General features: G+C 49.1%; 1 protein-coding gene across 1 annotated transcript in view; it reads right to left on the minus strand.

Moving 5' to 3' along the window:
• The window catches only part of LOC119406685 (uncharacterized), a 123116-nt gene that overhangs the window by 25000 nt on the left and 76791 nt on the right, over nt 1–21325 (minus strand). Inside the window, exons 3-4 of the mRNA XM_037673416.2 lie at nt 2061–2171; nt 1037–1243 (exon numbers count right to left, since the gene is read on the minus strand). Coding sequence (XP_037529344.2) covers nt 1037–1243; nt 2061–2171 — 318 coding nt within the window. The remainder of the gene's footprint in view (nt 1–1036; nt 1244–2060; nt 2172–21325) is intronic.

Consider the following 21325-nt stretch of genomic DNA (forward strand, 5'->3'; position numbering starts at 1 on the left):
AGCTAACCGCGGTGACCACGGTCATGCTGAAATAATTCACTTCACTTTACTGGTCCCGGAGGACGACACCACCTCGCCAACCAATAGCAGTGTGAGAGAAAAGTCTGAGTTATAAAAAGCGCGTTTGTAAAGCCTCCGGGGTGTGTGACCGTGGTGCAGTGGATAACATGCCCGGCATCAGTTGTCATAGGCTGAGAGGCCGTCGTTTCGACTCCCATTGACACAACGTTTTTTCCATATGATCGCGTGCAGTTTTTCGACGTCATTTCCGTGACGGAAATACGGCATGAAAGTCTTGGTGGACCCCGGCATAAAATACTTTCGTGCTAAAAGGAGACGTACTGTCACAGAAGCAGTGTTAGATCTATTTCAATGAAAGTTGTCGAATTTTATAAAGACTTGCACATTTGGGACATTGTAGCACACCGAATTTCGGTTTATGAGTTAAAATAGAATTTAGAAACCTTTAAAAAATATGGCTGCATTATTTAAGAATATTTAACTCGGCACAAATATAAGATATCGCAGTTATGTAAACTCCATCTCTCTCTCTGATAACTCAATCGGGAGAAAGCATCTAAGAAGACAGGATATATATATCTGAGAACAGCTTACGGGAATGCTCTCATGTTTACCGAAGGTTTCGCAAAAAGCCCCACGCTATAAGGAAAATTGCGAATGGTGTAGAACGCATGATTAGTTTTCGCTTCAGACGTCTTAATTAGCATGTTTGTCTCACAAAAATCGATACATAATCTTTGCATGCTGTCGAGTTAGTATGGCGACTTCAGCACTGGAATTTGTTTGATCCTTTGGTATATTGGAGACTGTGCTGACTATCAAAGACAAACGTCTTTGTTTATCAAAGACAAACATATTGCACTTGTAAACGTGCACACTATAGTTGAATTTCTGGTGAAAGGTGGATCTCGCTTTATATGGAGAGTGAGAGAGAGATGTAGACAATTGCGACGAAGGTGGGAGGTTATCTAGAAGAGAACCTTCTGGTTTTCTGCCCTACATTTGGCATACTCACGGTATAAGTCGAGGAGCACTGTAGCGACTCCCGGCAGCGAGACGTTGCTTATCGTCAGACAGGTTACGTTAGAGTGCAGATCACGACGAGTTAATGGACCGAGAGTGACGAGGTTCTTCCAGCCGCCGTCGGAGGTCGCCACTGTTCCGCGCGCCGACCTCAGTTGCGTGCCGTTGTGGAACCACGTGAGCGCCACGTCATGGTCGCCTGAAAAAAAAATCCCCTGATATCGTGATCACACTCGACTATTTTGCTAGACGCCAACAATATCCGTAATTTTTACGACGTGAAGGAGGGTGCGTCTTGAATACATTTTCATAAACAGAACATTACGACAACGGCGGCGTAATGGCTGAACCTGAAGAGCATTTCCCGTAAGTTTTCGATGGAATGAACTTCAGTCAGGGGCTTCGCGAATTTGTATTACAAGTGATCGTTGTAAACTTCTTGACTAGCGTTGAAAACACCCAATGCGCTCCTTGTAGCTTCTCTCCTGGAGTTGTTCATCCATGTGCTGCTGTCGGAATCAATTACCTTCAAAGATATTTTGTCTACGGAATAAAGCGCTATGAAGTAGGCTGCTCTTGTTTCCAAAACTTTCTACGGGCAGCAACGCACACATGACACGATGAATCGCGATAGGGCGAGTCGCCATTATTTAGTGAAGGGGACCAAGGAAGCAGAAGAATGACAATAAACCAGCGCATAGTACTTCAGTATAACTTCTTCGTAGGTGAGTTGGTGATTAGTAAAGATATTTCAGCAGCGCAAAGTTCGTAAAAGAAACTAGACAGAAGAAGGACAGAAAAAAGGCGCTGCACTCACGACTGCAGCTCCTCTCTGCAGCTCCTGCCTTTCTTCCTCTCCCGTTTCTGCTTCCTTTCTTTTACGAAGTTCACGCTAATACAAAATGTTCACCACAGTCCATAGCAGGCGAAGTATAATGGACTCTATATTGCGCCGGTGAATAATTCAAACATGGCAGTTCGTGGTATGAAAATTAGCATTCGTTATGGATACATACACCTTTCTATTTCGCAGGTCAGCCGCACTGTGTCGCCCTCAGCGTAAGGGCCTGCCGTGTCCTTTACTGTGGCGCCCCTGATGTCCTTGATGGTTGGAGGGCATGCCTGCGCTGTTGAGAAGTACAAAGCGCAAAGTCTATGGTAGTTCGGCAACACTCACATTACAAGAACTTCTTGGACCGTGGTCTCAAATGGTACTACAGCAAAAGGTGACCATCTTAGTAAAGGACTTCTTAGTGGACACTGTACTAGAAGAGCGTTTGTGATGAACAGCCAGGTTTAGTTTTCACGAAGGAATGTCTTATTCCGTATACTGTGGGTAGAACTTTTACTTAATTTTGTGCGTGCGAACGTTTTATTGAAAAGTCAGCTCCTCCAAGTAAACTGTTCATTACTATGTTATCCTTTTGGTGTCAGTTTGCTGTAGTGTTTTATCTACTTGAACACTTTTTTTTATGGGGCGGGTTAACCACTTCTTTATTTGCTGCTATGCTTATTGAAATGCAGTAGCCGAAGTGATATTGCCACGCCCGCTTCTTCTTTTATTTTGATGTGTTCGAGTTTGACCAGCAAGGACGGTTATCAACGCTCGACGCTGGCCCCGAAGCAGTGTTCGAGAAGCTTCACGATTTTGGTAGATCGTTTTGTTAAGATTGCGCGCCGCACGCGAATGTTCTAGCTTTGTCGAGAGATAACGCCGCCACCAGCGATATTGCTGGAAAGTTCCATAGCGCCTGTATAAAAGCCGACGCGCTTGACCGCTTGTCAGTTGATCGACGGACGACGCCCTGTTCGCCGCTATCATTGTACAGCGTGTATTGCTGTAGTTCTGGTTCTCATTTTCCCGGCCACAAGTTCGGCCAAATAAACAGTTTCATTCTGCAAACGCCGACTGCTGTCTTCGTCGACGTCACGACCACGTGACATCTGGTGGAGGTGCTGCTTCTTCCATGATCCGGACGCCCCCGCGAAGCGCTGACCCAAGCCCAAGCCGCGACGAGGACGACGGCAAGGAGAACCCGGATCGTCGAACAAGCCGCAGGCAGAAGGGACTGCCGCCAGAGCACGGGCTCCTTCCCGAAAAAGACAGACAGCCGCAGATCCCAACATCGACCGCAGCGACAATGACCGACCCCGTGCAGCCTGCGCCGATCCTTCTTCGGCATCCCAAGGAGCCGCCAACCTTCCGCGGATCGTCGTTTGAAGACCCGGAAACCTGGCTTGAAACATACGACCGTGTCGCCGCCTTTAACAACTGGACCAGTGAAGACAAGCTGCGTCACGTGTACTTCTACCTCGAAGACGCGGCCAGAACCTGGTTTGAGAATCGGGAGTCCTCACTGCAGACCTGGGATCTTTTCCGCAGCGCATTCCTGCACACGTTCACAAGCGTCGTGCGCAGGGAAAGAGCCGCTTCTTTGCTGGAGACTCGGGTGCAGCTGCCAAACGAAAACGTCACCATCTTCACGGAAGAGATGACTCGACTTTTCCGTCAGGCCGACGCTGCGATGGCGGAAGACAAAAAAGTTCGCCTGCTCATGCGGGGTGTCAAACAAGAACTTTTCGCGGGACTTGTCCGCAACCCGCCCACGACGGTCGCCGAATTCCTCACCGAGGCTACGACTATTGAGAAGACACTGGACATGCGGACGAAACAGTACAACCGCTCGCCGCTGTGTGCAACCTATTCCGACGTGCACTCACTAGCCACCGACGACTTGCGCGAAACCATCCGAGCGATCGTGCGGGAGGAGTTGCGCAAGCTGTTACCTTCGCCGCAGCCTCAAGTGGATTCAATCGCAGACATTGTCCGCGAGGAAATCAAAGAGTCACTGGGTGTTTCTCAGCCGGCACCGCCGCATCTTCAAGCAATGAGTTATGCTGCTGCAGCCCGACGCAACGCCCCCCCCTCCTCGCCCATGTCAAGACGCCGCGCCGCCCCAGCAGTTCCGCCGCCAGGCACCACCGCCGCCACCACCGACGTCATACCGCCCGCCAGCCGGTCAGCGATACACGCCGAGGAAGACCGACGTTTGGCGCGCCCCCGACCATCGTCCACTCTGCTACCACTGCGGAGAAGCCGGCCACACCTACCGCCGCTGCCATTATCGACAGATGGGACTGCGTGGGTTCGCCGTCGACGCGCCGCGTCCACAGCAGGGGGAACGACCACGTGACATCGCCGACTACCTGGCAGGAGCGCAGTGGACCCCCCGAGGACCTTCCCGATCGCCGTCGCCAGGCCGCTACGCCTCTCCCCAACGCCGACCATACACTGGCCCAACCCGGGGCCGGTCACCTAGCCCGCATCCGGAAAACTAAGGGCAGCAACCGATGGAGGTGCGGTTGCTGTACGACGAAATACCGAAGACCCTCCGCCGCCGACGCCGCCGCCACGACGAAAGCTTCAGGGCACGACGCGAACCCCTGACGACGAAACCTCGCGGACCGAAGTAGACCTGACGACGCAACGTGGAAGCAGCGGAACAGACCGACGTAGCCGTGACCCGACGCCACGACCTAACTGCAACGCAAGACGACGAACTAGCGACCTCGACGTTCTTATTGACGGCCACAGCGTCACAGCCCTCGTCGACACAGGAGCCGACTATTCTGTCATCAGTGGACCGTTCGCCACGAAGCTGAAGAAAGTTAGGACAGCCTGGGAAGGCCCCGAAATGCGGACAGCTGGAGGTCACCTCGTAACCCCGGAGGGAATGTGCACAGCGAGACTAACCATTAACAACCGGATTTATCCCGCGAACTTCGTAATCCTGCCGCGTTGCTCGAGAGATGTCATCCTTGGTATGGACTTCTTAGGCCCTCATGGTGCAATCATCGACCTGAGGTCTAAGTCAATAACACTGTCCACGGAAAAGGCACTACCGCCGCTCACTTCGCCAAGAAAGCATGCCTTGAATGTGCTGGAAGACCAGGTCACCATTCCCCCTCGCTCCAGCGTCATCATTTCCGTCGGCACTCAGAAATCAGCAGACCTGGAAGGCGTTGTTGAAGGCGACCAGCACCACTTGATTAACCGCAAGATTTGCGTCGCAAGAGGAGTAGCAGAGCTGCGGGCAGGGAAAGCAACAGTTATGCTCACGAATTTCAGCAACGAGTACAAGCACGTGAGCAAAGGCACAACGATCGCTTACATCGAAGAAATCGTAGAAGCCAGCAATGCTTTCGGCCTCACCGATTCTCCCGAGCCTACTCCGACGAATAAAGCACCGCAACCAGCTTTCGACATCAATCCCAGCCTTCAGAAGCACAAACAAGAACAGCTCAAAACCCTGCTCTTGCAATACAACGACTGCTTTTCGTCGTCGTCAAGAATTCGGCAGACTCCCGTGGCAAAACATCGCATCATAACAGAGGAAAGCGCCAGACCACTCCGTCAGAGCCCGTACAGAGTTTCGACGCGAGAACGCGAGGCCGTGAAGAAACAGGTCGACGAAATGCTACGCGACGACATCATCCAGCCGTCGAAGAGTCCGTGGGCATCCCCGGTGGTGCTAGTGAAGAAGAAGGATGGGACTCTACGTTTTTGCGTCGATTATCGTCGCCTGAACAAAGTCACAAAGAAGGACGTGTATCCCCTTCCCCGGATAGACGACACCCTGGATCGATTACACAACGCAAAGTACTTTTCGTCGATGGACCTCAAGACCGGTTACTGGCAAATAGAGGTTGACGAGAGAGACCGAGAAAAGACTGCTTTTATAACACCAGACGGCCTGTTCGAGTTCAAGGTCATGCCCTTTGGTCTTTGCTCGGCACCTGCGACTTTTCAACGGGTTATGGATACAGTACTGGCCGGCTTGAAGTGGCAGACGTGTCTCGTGTACTTGGACGACGTCGTTGTGTTTTCCTCAAACTTCGACGAACACCTTCGGCGCCTTGAAGTTGTACTTCAAGCAATCAAGGCCTCCGGACTCACCTTGAAGCCTGAAAAGTGCCGCTTTGCGTACGAGGAGCTCTTGTTCTTGGGTCACGTGATCAGCGAGGATGGTGTTCGCCCGGACCCGCGGAAAACAGCTGCCATCGCTGACTTCCCGACGCCCACCGACAAGAAGGCCGTACGCCGTTTTCTCGGCTTGTGCGCCTATTACAGACGTTTCGTCAAGGAAGTTTCACGGATCGCCGAGCCGCTGACGCAACTCACGAAGGCCGACGTCGAATTCAGGTGGGAAACGTCGCAAGTTCAAGCATTTCAAGAACTGAAACGACGCCTGCAGACGCCTCCCATACTTGCGCATTTCGACGAATACGCCGATACGGAAATCCACACCGACGCAAGCAGCGTAGGACTCGGCGCCGTCCTTGTGCAAAAGACCGACGGATTCGAAAGGGTCATCAGTTATGCTAGCCGGTCGCTATCAAAGGCAGAAATCAACTACTCCACAACAGAAAAGGAGTGCCTGGCCATCATCTGGGCTACATCGAAGTTTCGCCCCTACCTCTACGGCCGGCCCTTCAAGGGTTGTGAGCGACCACCACGCCTTGTGTTAGCTAGCTAACTTGAAGGACCCTTCAGGTCGCCTCGCACGGTGGAGCCTACGACTTCAAGAATTTGACATAACCGTCGTTTACAAGTCCGGAAGAAAACACTCCGACGCTGACTGCCTGTCCCGCGCCCCCGTCGACCCACCGCCGCAGGACGACATGGAGGATGACTGCTTCTTGGGAACCATAAGTGCCGAAGACTTCGCCGAACGACAGCGAGCGGACCCAGAACTCAGGGGCCTTGTGGAATACCTCGAGGGCAGGACCACCGTTGTTCCCAAGGTATTCACGAGAGGACTGACGTCGGTTTCTTGCGCAACGGTGTTCTCCTTAAGAAGAACTTCTCGCCGCTTCGAGCCGATTCCCTTCTCGTAGTGCCCTCGACATTGCGACCAGAGGTCCTCCAGGCTCTGCATGACGACCCGACGTCTGGACACCTGGGTGTTTCTCGCACGCTCGCAAGAATACAGGAAAAGTACTACTGGCCGCGCCATGTCGCCGACGTAACTCGCTACGTCAAGACCTGCCGGGACTGTCAGCGACGCAAGACACCGCCGACTAGGCCAGTCGGACTTCTGCAGCCTATCGAGCCACCTCGACGGCCGTTCCAGCAAATTGGGATGGACTTACTGGGGCCGTTCCCGACGTCCCATACCGGAAACAAATGGATCGTCGTAGCTACCGACTACCTCACCCGCTACGCCGAGACAAGGGCCCTACCCAGAGGCAGTGCCGCCGAGGTAGCGAAGTTCTTCGTTGAGAACATCCTCCTGCGTCATGGCGCCCCAGAGGTCCTCATCACCGACAGAGGTACGGCGTTTACTGCTGACCTAACTCAGGCAATACTGAGATACAGCCAAACAAGCCACCGCCGGACCACAGCGTACCACCCACAGACCAATGGCCTCACCGAGCGGCTAAACAAGACCATCGCCGACATGCTGGCCATGTATGTCGACGTCGAACACAAGACGTGGGATGCCATCCTTCCGTATGTGACCTTCGCATACAACACGGCCATGCAAGAAACAACCTAAATGACGCCGTACAAGCTGGTCTACGGAAGGAGCCCGGCAACGACGCTCGACGCAATGCTACCAACCGCCACCGACGAAGACGACCTCGACGTTGCCGCCTATTTGCAACGCGCTGAAGAAGCTCGACAGCTCGCCCGCCTGCGCATCAAGAACCAGCAGAGGGTCGACAGCCGTCACTATAATCTTCGACGACGCCACATGGAGTACCAACCCGGTGACCGTGTGTGGGTCTGGACGCCGATACGCCGACGTGGGCTCAGTGAAAAACTTCTTCGGCGATACTTCGGGCCATACAAGGTGCTTCGACGTCACGGCGCTCTTGACTACGAGGTCGTCCCGGACGGCATTACGATCTCCCAGCGACGCCGCGCACGACCTGAAGTCGTCCATGTCGTGCGCCTTAAGCCGTTTTTTGCGCGTTAGCGAACCTGGGGACTCTACTTTTTCCTTTGTTATTGTAATTTGTTTGTGTATGCACTTGTTTTTTTCCTTTCCATGTTCTGTTGCAAGCATCGGGACGATGCTTTTTCAGAGGGGGGCAATGCCACGCCCGCTTCTTCTTTTATTTTGATGTGTTCGAGTTTGACCAGCAAGGACGGTTATCAACGCTCGACGCTGGCCCCGAAGCAGTGTTCGAGAAGCTTCACGATTTTGGTAGATCGTTTTGTTAAGATTGCGCGCCGCACGCGAATGTTCTAGCTTTGTCGAGAGATAACGCCGCCACCAGCGATATTGCTGGAAAGTTCCATAGCGCCTGTATAAAAGCCGACGCGCTTGACCGCTTGTCAGTTGATCGACGGACGACGCCCTGTTCGCCGCTATCATTGTACAGCGTGTATTGCTGTAGTTCTGGTTCTCATTTTCCCGGCCACAAGTTCGGCCAAATAAACAGTTTCATTCTGCAAACGCCGACTGCTGTCTTCGTCGACGTCACGACCACGTGATAATATAAACTTCAGCCTCTCCACAGCAAGCCACTTAGAACCAGAGTAAACTAAACCATGCTATATCTGCTGTTATTGGCAATATTATGTCGTGTGGAGCACATAGCCGTGACTATTCTGCACCTGTCCAAAGACACTACTGTAACGTAGCAGGAAACTTGTGGATGAGGTGGGGGAAAAAGGCCCGGAAAGTGGGCAAGAGAGAGAATACACACGCACGCACGCACGCACGCACGCACGCACACACACACACACACACACACACACACACACACACACACACACACACACACACACGCACGCACGCACGCACACACACGCGCGCACACACACAAGCGAAGGGCGTTCAGAAAGTCCGGTGGATAGCAATAATCGCCGTATTGCTTGCAAGCTCTTCTTCTGCGACGTTGTGTCATGTCGATGGCGTAGAATGCTCTCTTCCTACGAAGTCGGTCGTCTACCTTGTTGACCGCGTTGCAAAGGACACAGCTAGATTTCGATGGCGGCGAAAATGCGACAGGCCCGTGTACGTAAACTCGGGTGCACATTAAAGAACCACAGGTGGTCGAAATTTCCTTAGCCCTACACTGCAGCGTGCCTCGTAATCATGTCGTGGTTTTGGAACGTAAAACTCTAGCAGTCATTAGCACCTAACTCATAAAGACTTCGGCAGGCGGGCCAGGCCCGCCATTCATGCTGTGTTTATTTTAATGCAAGAACCATTATTATTAGTAGTAGTCGTAGTAGTAGTAATAGTAGTCGGATTTGTAATGAAGCGGATCTTTTTGCACTACTCTTTCAATAAGGAAAACAATACGCGACCAATATTTGTATCTTTACGGTTGCAATCGTCTACATTGTAACACGTTTGGGACGGTGAAAAAAGCGATTGCAGCCGATGCGGATCGAACCCTTTATTAGGTGAACTTGTGCCCAGGAAAAGGATTACACTCAAAGTGCAATGATACAGGCGCACAGAGTCGTTGCTTAGCGAATAATCTAATCTGCGGTAAAGCTCGTCAGCATTTATGCATGGGGCGTCGAAGATTCCAGCGTTATCGCTCGTGGCCATGCTAGTTGCCGAATAAGCTCTATTGTTCGCGTTGTGGGCGCAGTCGTACCGGTAGATCCTAAATAATTGGGAAATTTCCTACATTCCGGCGCAAGTAAGTGTGGTTACACGTGTAACGTACCGGTTAAATAGAACTGGAATATGGGGCGCGTGTGGCATTATGTAACGCGCACGCACGCCCACGGGCCACCATCTTTCACCGCCAAGCATGCTGTATATGATGGAAAGCATTAATTCAGGATAATTAGTAGTACACAACACGCCCCCATTCTCGTTATGGGCAGATTAGGAATTAGGAACCGCTGTTGTGCTTTCGGAACAGATTAGCTATATAGCTTGCTAAAAATACCTTTATCTTGGACAATGACATAGTTTATATACTTGCAAATAATAGTTCTAATACACTTTTATTTGTCTATTGGATGGCCAAAGTATGACGCCTCGTCTAAAAAAGAAAAGGACGTCCAACTTTAATCAAATTACGTGCAGAAAGACTGTGCCACTGACGTCAGTGTGACATCACATATTTGGCTGTGTTTTCGAGCTTTCAAAGACAAAATATACAAGTGAATGAACACATAACGTGCATCATAAGAAATGTAATCGTAGCCAATCGCGATGAATTCGCACGTTCACAGGACAGCGCCATGTGCGGCGCAACACGCTCTAATCAATGTTCATTCCGATCTGTAGGGTGCTCTCCTAGCGGTGCTCTCCTTCTTTCATAGACACCGTGGTGGTCTAGTGGTTATAGCGCTCGACTTCTGACCCGAAGGTCATGGGAACGAATCCCGTTCGCTGCGGCTGCATATCAATGGAGACAAAGTGCTAGAGGCCCGTGTACTTAGATTCAGATGCAAGTTAAAGCACCTCAGGTGGTCAACATTTTCGGAGCACTCCACTACAGCGTCTCTCATAATCATATTCTACTTTTGGGACGTAGAACTCCAACAATTATTATTCCTCACTACAATCCGGGTCGAGGGCACGAGAGGTTGGCATACAAAAGTTCTTTGTTCCGATAATGGTCAGGGCTCAATGGACGATAGGACTGTAAAAAGCTAATGTCTCAACACACTGTGTCGATAAGAGGCCAAGTGCGCATGTTCAAAATTGAATGACATTCTATGGACGTTCCTAATGAGAGCCGAGATACTGCCAAACTCAACTTAACTGTGTGGCGGACGTTTGATTACGGACGTTTCGACCCTATTTCTAGTATACGTGGTCCGTATTCGCGAAATGATGTTGAGATACAATTCTTGGTAAGAAAAAAATCCCGCCCGTTCCTAACACTGAACATGCAATTAATGAAGGCGGTCGACCAATGGGAAGCAGCACGTATTAACGGAACGGTTTCTGGATTCGGCCGCTGTGCCTATGCAGTAGGCGAGACCCTGTGGTGTTATTTTCGGAATGGAAGCTTGTTTTTTTTTTTTTTTTTTCTGGAAATGGACTGTTGATGAGCTCATTTTGTTCATTCATTCATTTGGATTTCGCGCGTCGCCAATAAAATACTATTGCGGCGAGGTCATATTCAAGGTGAAATCCAAACATACCAATAAGTACACAATAGCGAGTTCAATAACTAATAAATTTCTGCGGTTATGACGAACAAAGCGACAACTAGACATTAAATGAATGCATCATAGAGGGAAGCGGACAACTAAACAACATACGAAACATAATAAAAAATAACAGCAAGAATTTACACTTTTCAGGACATATAATCAAGAGTGGATAAAAAATGAGAGACGTCAGTCATTTCTTTCAGTGGGCCACTCCATTTTTCAAATGAGCAATGGAAAATGAAAAGAAATTCTGTTATCGCGAGATACTTTACGAACAGCTTAACTCTGTATGCTCAATGCCTTCAAGAGCTAAGAAGTAGCTGGTGCCTTCTTTGTGCGTCGCCTCCTTATATCATATCAATAAATAAAAAGTTGTTCAAGATGGAATAAATGAAACCATGAAGAAACAATGGATGACCGAAAAGATTGCAATATCATCATGCGAACAACTTCTGTTACACAACGGAAATGATGATTGCTATTGAAAAATGCACCATTCTCGAAACGTCAACAAGTGGCCCACTTTGACTCGGGAAATAGGTTCGTTCTCTTGCTTCAATGTGCGACCAGCTTCCTGCATCTCTGTGTTCTGCTGCTGCCATAGCGAACTGGCGCACTACTACCGTGTTGTGCGTTTTATAGAACCGCAGCCGAAGCCACGACGATAAATAACGCTTTGACAGCTTCGATTACTCTGCCGCACAGCGGGCGTTTTCAGCGAACCAACCCGCGACTGTATATACTGGGTGGTTGTAATTGCCTGTCGCCCGCTGTCGATTCTCCCATTATTTGTCGCTGGGAGCTGTCGCTAGCTGTGCTGTCTGAAGGTTCAGCATTTAAAAAAAAAGAGCGATAAGAAAAAGTTTGTGCATAGAGAGGGACTTCATTTGTCATGGTAACGGTGCTATCTTCTTGCTGTGTGAGGAACCTTGCCGGAAGGCTATGTTGGCGGTTATTAACACACACCTATTTGCTTATGCACGTCTCAATAAACGTGCGGTTTTTTGAGACCTGCAGCCTTTCGAAAAATAAAGGATTTTGCATTTATATTGAGCTTATGTTGTCTTCATACTCTTTATATAAACATATATCTGTATTTTACGTTTATTTTTGAGATGACTCACGAATACGATGCGGACCTACATGATCTAATATTCATGTGTATTGTAGTTAAAGCTTTGAATACTCGCCTGAGGTGTATACTGCTCTGTTGTGTGCAGTACAGATGCGAAGTGCTGAACAGAAAGAGCTATAAAAAACGTGCGCGGGGAACATGGTTGCATTTTTTTTCATCGAAGAAGCTTGGTTCAGCGACGTAGTCGGTTACATTAAAAAAGGTAGTACTCAGCACTAAGAGTGTCTTGTTTAGGATCGAAGTGACTGCAACAGACGTATACGTAGCATGAAGTTTTCCGGTGTGTTTCAGCGAAGGCTTCACGTTCGCGCTGAGGTATATGCTGAGAAACTCTGTAGTACCATGCAGTAAACTCGCATTGTGCGTCAGTGAGAGCTACAACGGCGTAGACTTGCTTAGGCTTGCACTTTTTAGTTTTATCTTGTAGGATGCGTTAGGTTCCCGCAGAGGTTCTTCAATTGGGTACTGCAATGACTCGCTTTCAACATTTCTTCATAGTCACTTTAAGCTGCAGTCTTTCAAAAGTAATTTATGGCTGTACTACCATAGATCGCAAAGAATGGCGCCCATTTCAGGCAATAAACTGTATGTGTGTGCTTACTTGCAGAGTGTCGACCTTTGTAAGCGTGCTCATTACTGCGGGAGCCACTCGCTTGTTTACTTCCTCCGAGTACCGGATGACCGCAGTCGAATCAGCTGCCAGAGGATTCGCACCTCTTCGTTAAATCCCTATTGGTCTGTTTGTTTCGTGAGGCTCACTAAGGAGGCAGCTTTGGCAAACGAGAACGGAAGCGGAACTCCTTCAAATAGGGAGGCGCACGTCATTTGAAGTCAGTCGTCGGCATCGTGGAGTGTCTATTGCAGCTTTTCTTGCAGGGCCTATTTTTTAGGACTGTGGCAACGTCGAAATAGATTGCGTCAGCCAAACATACAGAAGTGCTGGGCGTACATTGCTCGCATTTACTTGGTGAGCTCCTAGCGGAGTTATGAAAAAGAAATAACAGGCCGAGGAGTCAGGAAATGGAAGTGAAAAGCAACGTTATAGTTCTTCAGTGTGAAAGGTAAGACCTAATGAAAAAGCCGCGAGCAGCACGGTGAAGACTTCTTTACGAATCACTAGCTCAGAAGAAGTAAACTGTTTCCACCTTGTAATCCTAAACATCTCAAAAGAACTGGATTAAGCAGTTGAACATCATAGTGGATTATCTTCAACATACTTCCGACCCTGGTGAAGGTAAAAACCTCGAGGCACTGCGCCGACCAAAATGAAAGTTAAAACACACAGCAAAGACGTTTCGGCTCCCACACGGGAGCCTTGTTCACAAGTGAAATGAAACATGCGTCAAGCAGTTCGCCTTATGTACGCTTGAATACGTCACGCAGGCAGCGCGCATAAACTGGCGGCAGATTACCATCGCTCCTGTTGAGAGTGCGCGGTGTGGTCTGTGTCACTAGCGACTCAAGATGAAGACGCCGTGACAGTCCTTTTTCGCTAGCGAGAACACGTGCCCTCCCCCAGTCGATTGTGTGTCCACCTGACGCATGCTCAGCCAAAGCACTGGATTTCACATTTCCCTTCTTCACGTCATAATTGTGCTGCTTGAGACGCCGTTCAAAGTCACCAGTCTGACCAATATACACGTCGTCACAATCCGCGCACGGGACCAGCGTACACCACACCGGGGAACTTCACTTTGGGTAGTCTGTCCTTCACATTCACGAGTGATTGTCGCAGTTTCTGGTCTGGAACGTGTGCCACCTGGACGTTGTATGAACGCAGAATACGGCTTAGGGCTTCGCTTATGGAAGGAATATACGGTATCCCCGCGCGCTTTTTACCAGAGGCAGCACAGGGCAATTGTGGACGTGCCATTTGTCGTTCGACAGCGTTCAAGAAGGAATTTGGATAGCCACAGGCTGACAATTCCCGCCGCACCAAGCGTACGTCCGCTGCGTAGTCTTCTTGTCTTGTGCAGATTTTCTGCGCGTGACGTAGAAGCGTAGAAACCACTGCCCTTTTGTGAGCAGCAGGTTGCGTGCTATCAAAATGCAAGTAGCGCCCTGTGTGGGTCGTCTTCCTGAACACGCCAAACGTCACGTGTTCTCGCTAGCGAAAAAGGACTGTCACGGCGTCTTCATCTTGAGTCGCTCGTGACACAGACCACACCGCGCACTCTCAACAGGAGCGATGGTAATCTGCCGCCAGTTTATGCGCGCTGCCTGCGTGACGTATTCAAGCGTACATAAGGCGAACTGCTTGACGCATGTTTCATTTCACTTGTGAACAAGGCTCCCGTGTGGGAGCCGAAACGTCTTTGCTGTGTGTTTTAACTTTCATTTTGGTCGGCGCAGTGCCTCGAGGTTTTACCTTCACCATGTATCATCCCGACCAGACGGGCTTCCGTCAAACATTAAACTTCACTTCCGACCCTTTTTAGACGCTTTGTGCACAATCTTGTACACCACTTGTTTTTGCTAGCTGCGTCGACTAGTGACTGAGACAGAACATTATACACGGAGGTTTGGTTGAATTGAACCAAATTGAAGTATGGAGTGCCTCGAAATAATGTGCTGCTAATTTGACGCATTCACATACACTTCCTGATAGGTGGCGTCTGGAAGGGTTAAGAACGCCACTAGCTTATGTTTTTTGCAGATATTCAAGAGGGTAAGGGAGAAATTGTTTCCCAGGATAAATTGGCCTACATGGGATAAAAAGGCCACCAGTTTTCGTCTATAAGCATATTGTTTTTCCATGACCACCGCACAGTCACCTGGAGATAAGGGTGTCGCGACGACTATAAGCGTTGACGCGTATATAAGTGGTACGCGGGAAAAGTCTTACCACAGTTACCCGCGCTCGCGAAAAGGCGAAGCTCAGCAGTGAACTGCAGCGGTATCAGCGCTCGGTGTGCCTAATGCAAAAAAAGAAAGAGAAAAAGTAAGATTAAGGAGGGGGGAAAGCTACTGCAGCGCCATTCCCTCAAGTTCAACGCATGCGCATACCACGAGCGAGAAAGCGTCGGGACGCTGCGTAATTAGGACGCACGCGCTGATTCTTGCATCTTTAATACGCGCGCACACGAGTAAGTCTAAGCCTAGACTGAAGTGCGACTTGGTGGTGTTCTAATTAAAGAAAAGAAAACCTCCGGACTACGGCTCCTCCTTTTTTTTACCTTTACCTGAAGGGTAAAGGGCACATGCGACGCAGATAGCGGGCTCTTTCATATTACGTGCCCGCGTCTCATTTCGTCTGTGTTTGCCCATTATTTAGGCAGTCGTTCTCTTTAGAACGATGCAACGGCTAGGAAAACGTTAACAGTACAGCAGCCATTGAAGGTTGTCTGTACTTACGGAGCTTTAATTACGCAAAGCGAGTCTTTCTTCTCCATCGACTCGAAGCCAATGGGATAGCATCTATTCACGGTCCGTACCCCTAAAAGTCTCTCTGATGCGTAAGGATATAGTTCTGCTGCGTTTGACAGCGGCCTCGTTAGCTCGGAGCCATGAAAAGACTCTAGCACAAACAAACATATATGTGTTGGAGTAGTTCTGCATAGGCTAGCATAAACGATGCGTTAACGTTTGTATCCGGAAAGCTTCCGTGATGAAGGGTGGGTTCAGGATTGGCTGCCAGCGACGGAAGTCGTGGTGAAGGAGTGAGGTGCACTCCACAAAACGAGTATAGGCAACTCCTTTTTTTAGTGGAACGAGTGCCGATTGACACTCCCGTTTATCTTCCAAGCGCTTCCGGTCGACCGCTCACTTCTCGCCTTCCGTGTATTCATAACGAGTCTTCTAAAAAATAGAAATCGATGGTTAAGTTTCAAGTTGTATTGGGCTCATACAATATCGGAGGATAACATTACTTAAGTTAAAGGCCAGGTACTTAAGCTAAAGGCCAATTACTTAAGGTAATGGCGCGCAATCTCAAATCTGATAAGGTAGATTTTTAGTGATTAAAACATCTACAAGCTTGTTCTACGCTCGCCGTCATAGAAATAGTGGCGCTGACTATATACCCAATAAAGTGGACGGGAGAATGACCACCGCCGTAGCTCAGTGGTGGGGTATCGGACGCGTTATTTGAAGGTCGCAAGTTCGGTCCCTGCCGTCGGCAAGTCATCGTTTCGTCCACTTTACTTTTTTTCACATTTACATCATAATTACTGCAAATAACATCCCCTATATTTTCCTTAGTTTCTTGTGTGTTCGTTCAAATTAACACACAAAAAAAGATAGCACAAAGACAGCTAAGGATAACGACTCACCGTGGACAGTGCATGTAGCTTTCTCCCACTGCGTACAAAGTCACGGGTCCGATTCTCGCCCTTGAAGGCTTTTACTGCGATGCGTATAAAATTAGAGAGCGTCTATGTATGTACCTTTATTTTTTCGCAACCTGCGTTTAACCCCAGGTGGTCTGACATCTATTGCGAGCACCTTGCTTGTGGCGACTATCATTACCCCAGTATCGCTTTGGGGGGTCAAGCAACAAAAATCAATAAATCAATTATGTTATATCAGCAGCGAACCAACCGTTAATATATGAATGATTTACCTCAGCCGGCGCTGCCATTTTTCTGATGGTTCGCGGTTGATAACCGCGGGTTGGCAAATTCGCTTTGCTGTGTTTATGAAGGGAAACCCACTGGCATGTCGGATCAATGGCTCAGGTTGTATATTTTTCACGGATGGCCTGTCGGTTGTGTATCTGGTCGAATGTCATCGTTTCTTACCAGGTAATAAATAGTAGGAGCGCCCGCAACCACGTGCACGGCTACAGAGCTATGCTGGTTCAGTGTCCTATTGTGCAGTGCCTGCAACGCTGCGTAAATATTAGAACATGTGCCCAACCCAAGGAGTCGTCGCCACCGGATGTCGGTGAAGGTAGTTTAGGGGCGATGCACCTTAGTGTCGAGCCTTGTATCCGCCGCGCCTAGCGTAGCTCTGGTTTTCACGGACTTCGCTAGGGGCACTGCGACAGCAGCGCTCGTCCCCGGCGCGTGCTCTAGTTTGAACAGAGACCGCTAGGGGCGCGTTATGCTCTCAGATACATTTCATATGATCATTAACATGCAACAACAATCAGGACTTGTGTAGACGTCGTCTTCGCTAACTTCAGATTACATCTCGTTCAAGAACCGCTGGCTCTTCATTCCCCGATCACAAGGTGGTGCTAATGTAAATGAAATGAAGTCCGCTCCTCAACACCATATACACCTTATGACACAATTGTATATACTGTATACACATGTTTGTCACGAATCTGTATGCTAGAGGGGGCAATGTACGGGGGATTCACGGTTACCCGAATGATCCGCGGTGCTTCGCCCACTCATCATCATTCAGTTCGTGGACATGCGTGAATTTTTTTACATTACTCTCAATGTGCCAGTTTCCTATCGCAGGCACCTCAATCGTCTCGCTCCTCGCATCAATATTTTTGTAGGCCGGCTTTCTGTCTCGGCTGTCCTTAATCTTTTCACTTGATCAGGGTCAAGTGAAAAATCATGTATCAATGCCTGTCAACATCCGTAATATCTGCCTCATTCGCGTTTATCTGTCACTATCGCGAGAAAGACGTACAGTGCTTTAATTGCCAGAGGCTAGGTGGTGATTGAGAGGCACATACCATGCCAGCGCTTGTACACCCGTATTCAGCGGAAGACTTTTGACGGCGGAGCTGTTTAACCCGAGTGAAATGTGTCTGCTGAATGCGAAAACTATCACCATCATGAACTGGCACGCACTCTCTTCGTCCTCTTCTTCACCTTCCTCGCTCTCAGAACACGTGCGCCAATTTGTCCGGCGTGAAGGTAGAAGGCGAGAGAACGAGTACAGCGACAGAGACAGGAAGAAAGAAATAGAAAGAAAAAGAGAGATAGAGAGAAAGAAAAGGAAAAAAGAGAGAAAATATAGGAAGGGAGAAAAAGAAGGCCAAGGAAGAGAGAAAAAGATAGAAGGCGAGAAAGCGAGTACAAAGAGATAAAGAAAGAGTAATAGTGAAATAGAGAGAAAGGAAAGGACAAAATACATAAAAAGATAGAAGGGCAGAGAAAGAAACAGACACAGAGAGAAAGAAATACAAGGAGACATACACAAAAAAGAGATATGAAAAAGAGAGACAGCAAGCACAGCGATGTATTATATTACACTATAGCAAGGGTTGGGAAAGGAAAGTGAGTTTCAGGAGGAGGTGAGAGGGTAAGGTATAGCACAGTATAGTATAGTATAGAAAGGAGTGGGAAAGAGAAGCGAAGGTGAGGAGGACGGAAAGGACGAGGGCAAAGCCACCGGCTCTGCCGCTTCCCGAGTCTCGACACCACTCGTGCGTGGATGCTCAAGTTTTTAAAGACGATAGTCTTTCTTGGGGAACTTAAACGCAGAAATTTTGGTCTGTCTTTCTGTTTGTCGGCACGTCCCTCGATTCAACCACTCGGCCACAGTTGAACCACTTGCCCAAGGACCAGCCATCGTGAACGGCTGACTAGGTTCATACTTGTGTACATTGTTGATCAAAAAGCAAACATTACGCATATCTGAGGCGCAACATCACTAGGTAAGTATTAGGCGGTGTGTTCCTTTAACAGAAAATACATAGATACGCATTTTTAAAGACCTTGATGGTATGCGTTTAACGTTGAGACAGTAACGCGTTTATTAAAAGATTGCCACAGCTCAAGCGATCAGCGGTCCAAGCCGAGCAAGCGCGAGCGCTAACAACAACCGTCTTCGTCTTCTTCTTTCGCAGGCGTTCTTGTCTGCGCCCTACCATGTTACAAATCACTCCCCCGCGGAAAAGGAGCCATCCTGGCGACCTAAGAAACAGGTACAACTGGTGGGTCATAATGCGGCTTCAGTCGATCGACGTGAACAGTCTCGCGGCCGCGACGACGGCAGTCCGTAGATGATTGAGCAGGCTCAATCATATAGTTAACTGGGGATGCTTGACGTAGGACGCGGTAGGGGCCTTCGTACTTAGGCAGTAGCTTTGTGGAAAGGCCAGGAGCGGAGGAGGGAACGCGAAGCCACACGAACGTTCCAGGCGAATACGACTGAGGAGACTGGTTTACGTCGTGACGGTCCTTCTGGCCCTACTCGCCCTACAATGTTACAACCCTAGTTTCTTCAGGTGCGCTGAAAATGCGACTGCGCTGAAACTTGTCTTCCTCCGTGCCCTCTGCACAAGCTCATGTTGTGTTTCGGTTTCGGTTCAGTATTGCATTGTACGAATGACAGGGGGCGCCGCTCTGGCATTCCTGTTTTACCCAGGCGACGTGTAAGTAAGAGAGTTTGTGGAGAGTACTCGTTGAGTGCGGGCGTTTCTTCTCCTTCGACGCATCGCGCCAAACAGCGTGTTCGGGCTGGCCGGCGTCCCCACCGGTCGCGTTGGTCACCGCCGGTCTTCGCCTGCCGCTGCGCCGGGACTACCAGCCCGCAACACAGCACTCGTGTTTCCCGACGCATTGCCAGATGGCGTCCATATCTCACGCAGCGCCTCTTCTATCGTCTTTAGACGACATTTGCAGCGAAGCACGCAGATACGCGGCCAATTTTTCGTTCAGGCATTGTGCGAGAAGACTAGAAAGCTGGGTGACTTGGTACTGATTCACGGCAAATGTGCGACAGCGCAATGAGGACGACGGTTGAAGGGAAAATATTCAAGGGCTCGTTTTCTTTGTTAGACACAACCTAATGTAAATAGTAGAACTCGTTCTTGGGCTAGTTGGTGCATTGCATCAAGGAAATATTGCATTGCATCAAGGAAGCGAAAAGTGTTGGTACTCTAGCCACTTTCCTGTCTCCTTCACCGTTTCTTGTGTTCGTCCGTTTTTGGTTGGATATACTTCCTTGAAACTAATGAAAGTAACATACAATGAAGCCAAGGAAGGTATAGGGGTCTTTATTTGTAGTCTTTTACCTGTAGTGTAGTAACCATGATATGAACATAAAGCGAATAAAATGAACGAAACGACAACTTGCGGCCTCTAGGACACCGAACATACAACCTACAGATAACGCCTCCGATGCTCCATCAATCGAGGAACGGCGACGGTCGTCCTCCCATCCACTTCATTGACTTTCTACGTATGTAAACTTGTATGTGCTGGCAAGCACTGTTCGTAGCCATGACAGCGAGCATGAAACGCTTTTTTTGCCTACAGGCGTCACGTAGCAGAAGCTTCGTCCTCGCTTTCAGTGCGCTGTGGCTTATTTGCCCCGAATAGGTCGTTATAACATGCATTCCATCCAAACGTTATCTGCAACGGGTTGTTTGCGAAGACGACCAGCAGACGGCAGTGATAATTGGTGACAGAAATACCCTTCGCAAACTCAGCTTCTACTTTCCCAACAGGGCGAGCATCTGCTTATAACTGAAAGCACGCGAAGAGCTTCCAGTGGAATTGACAAATTTATTGTTATATAAGCCGAGGAGCGCGTGTGAGGATGAGGATTGAAGGAAAGAAAATGATCACTACGCGAGATGAGGGCTGTCAAATGAAAATAGCTGGGATTTGGGAGGCGCATAGTTTTGAAGATTCCGGCGTGGTTTTCAATTACCGAAATCACTGCGGCGATAAAACTACGTGAAACGCAGCTCAAGAAGTATGCTCGCCGAATATTTGAGAAAACGATACACCGTTGTTTGCGCTAGCGACAGCGGAGAACGCCAAGAGCAGAGTAGAAGTGATGACTTTTCAACGGACAGCGGTGGTGCTGTTGTCCGATGTGTCAACGCGTGATGAATAATCGTGTCTACGTGATGTTCCTGATCACATTCATTCGGCCACTAGCGCCGAGGCGAGGGCCCTGGCAAAGGTAGAAGTTTGGGAAGCTTTGAAGGCGTATGAAGGGAATGAGAGGCTAACGCGCATTATGGTTCAGTTGATGCCGGCAGCTTTCGAAGAAAATTACATGTGTGAATACACGCACGAGGCGCAAGACGAGACGGAAAGGAAGGCGGAAGCGGTGGATGAGGAAAGCAATTATCCTTA

Source organism: Rhipicephalus sanguineus, chromosome 10 (assembly GCF_013339695.2).
Source record: "Rhipicephalus sanguineus isolate Rsan-2018 chromosome 10, BIME_Rsan_1.4, whole genome shotgun sequence".
Classification (NCBI taxonomy): Eukaryota; Metazoa; Arthropoda; class Arachnida; order Ixodida; family Ixodidae; genus Rhipicephalus; species Rhipicephalus sanguineus.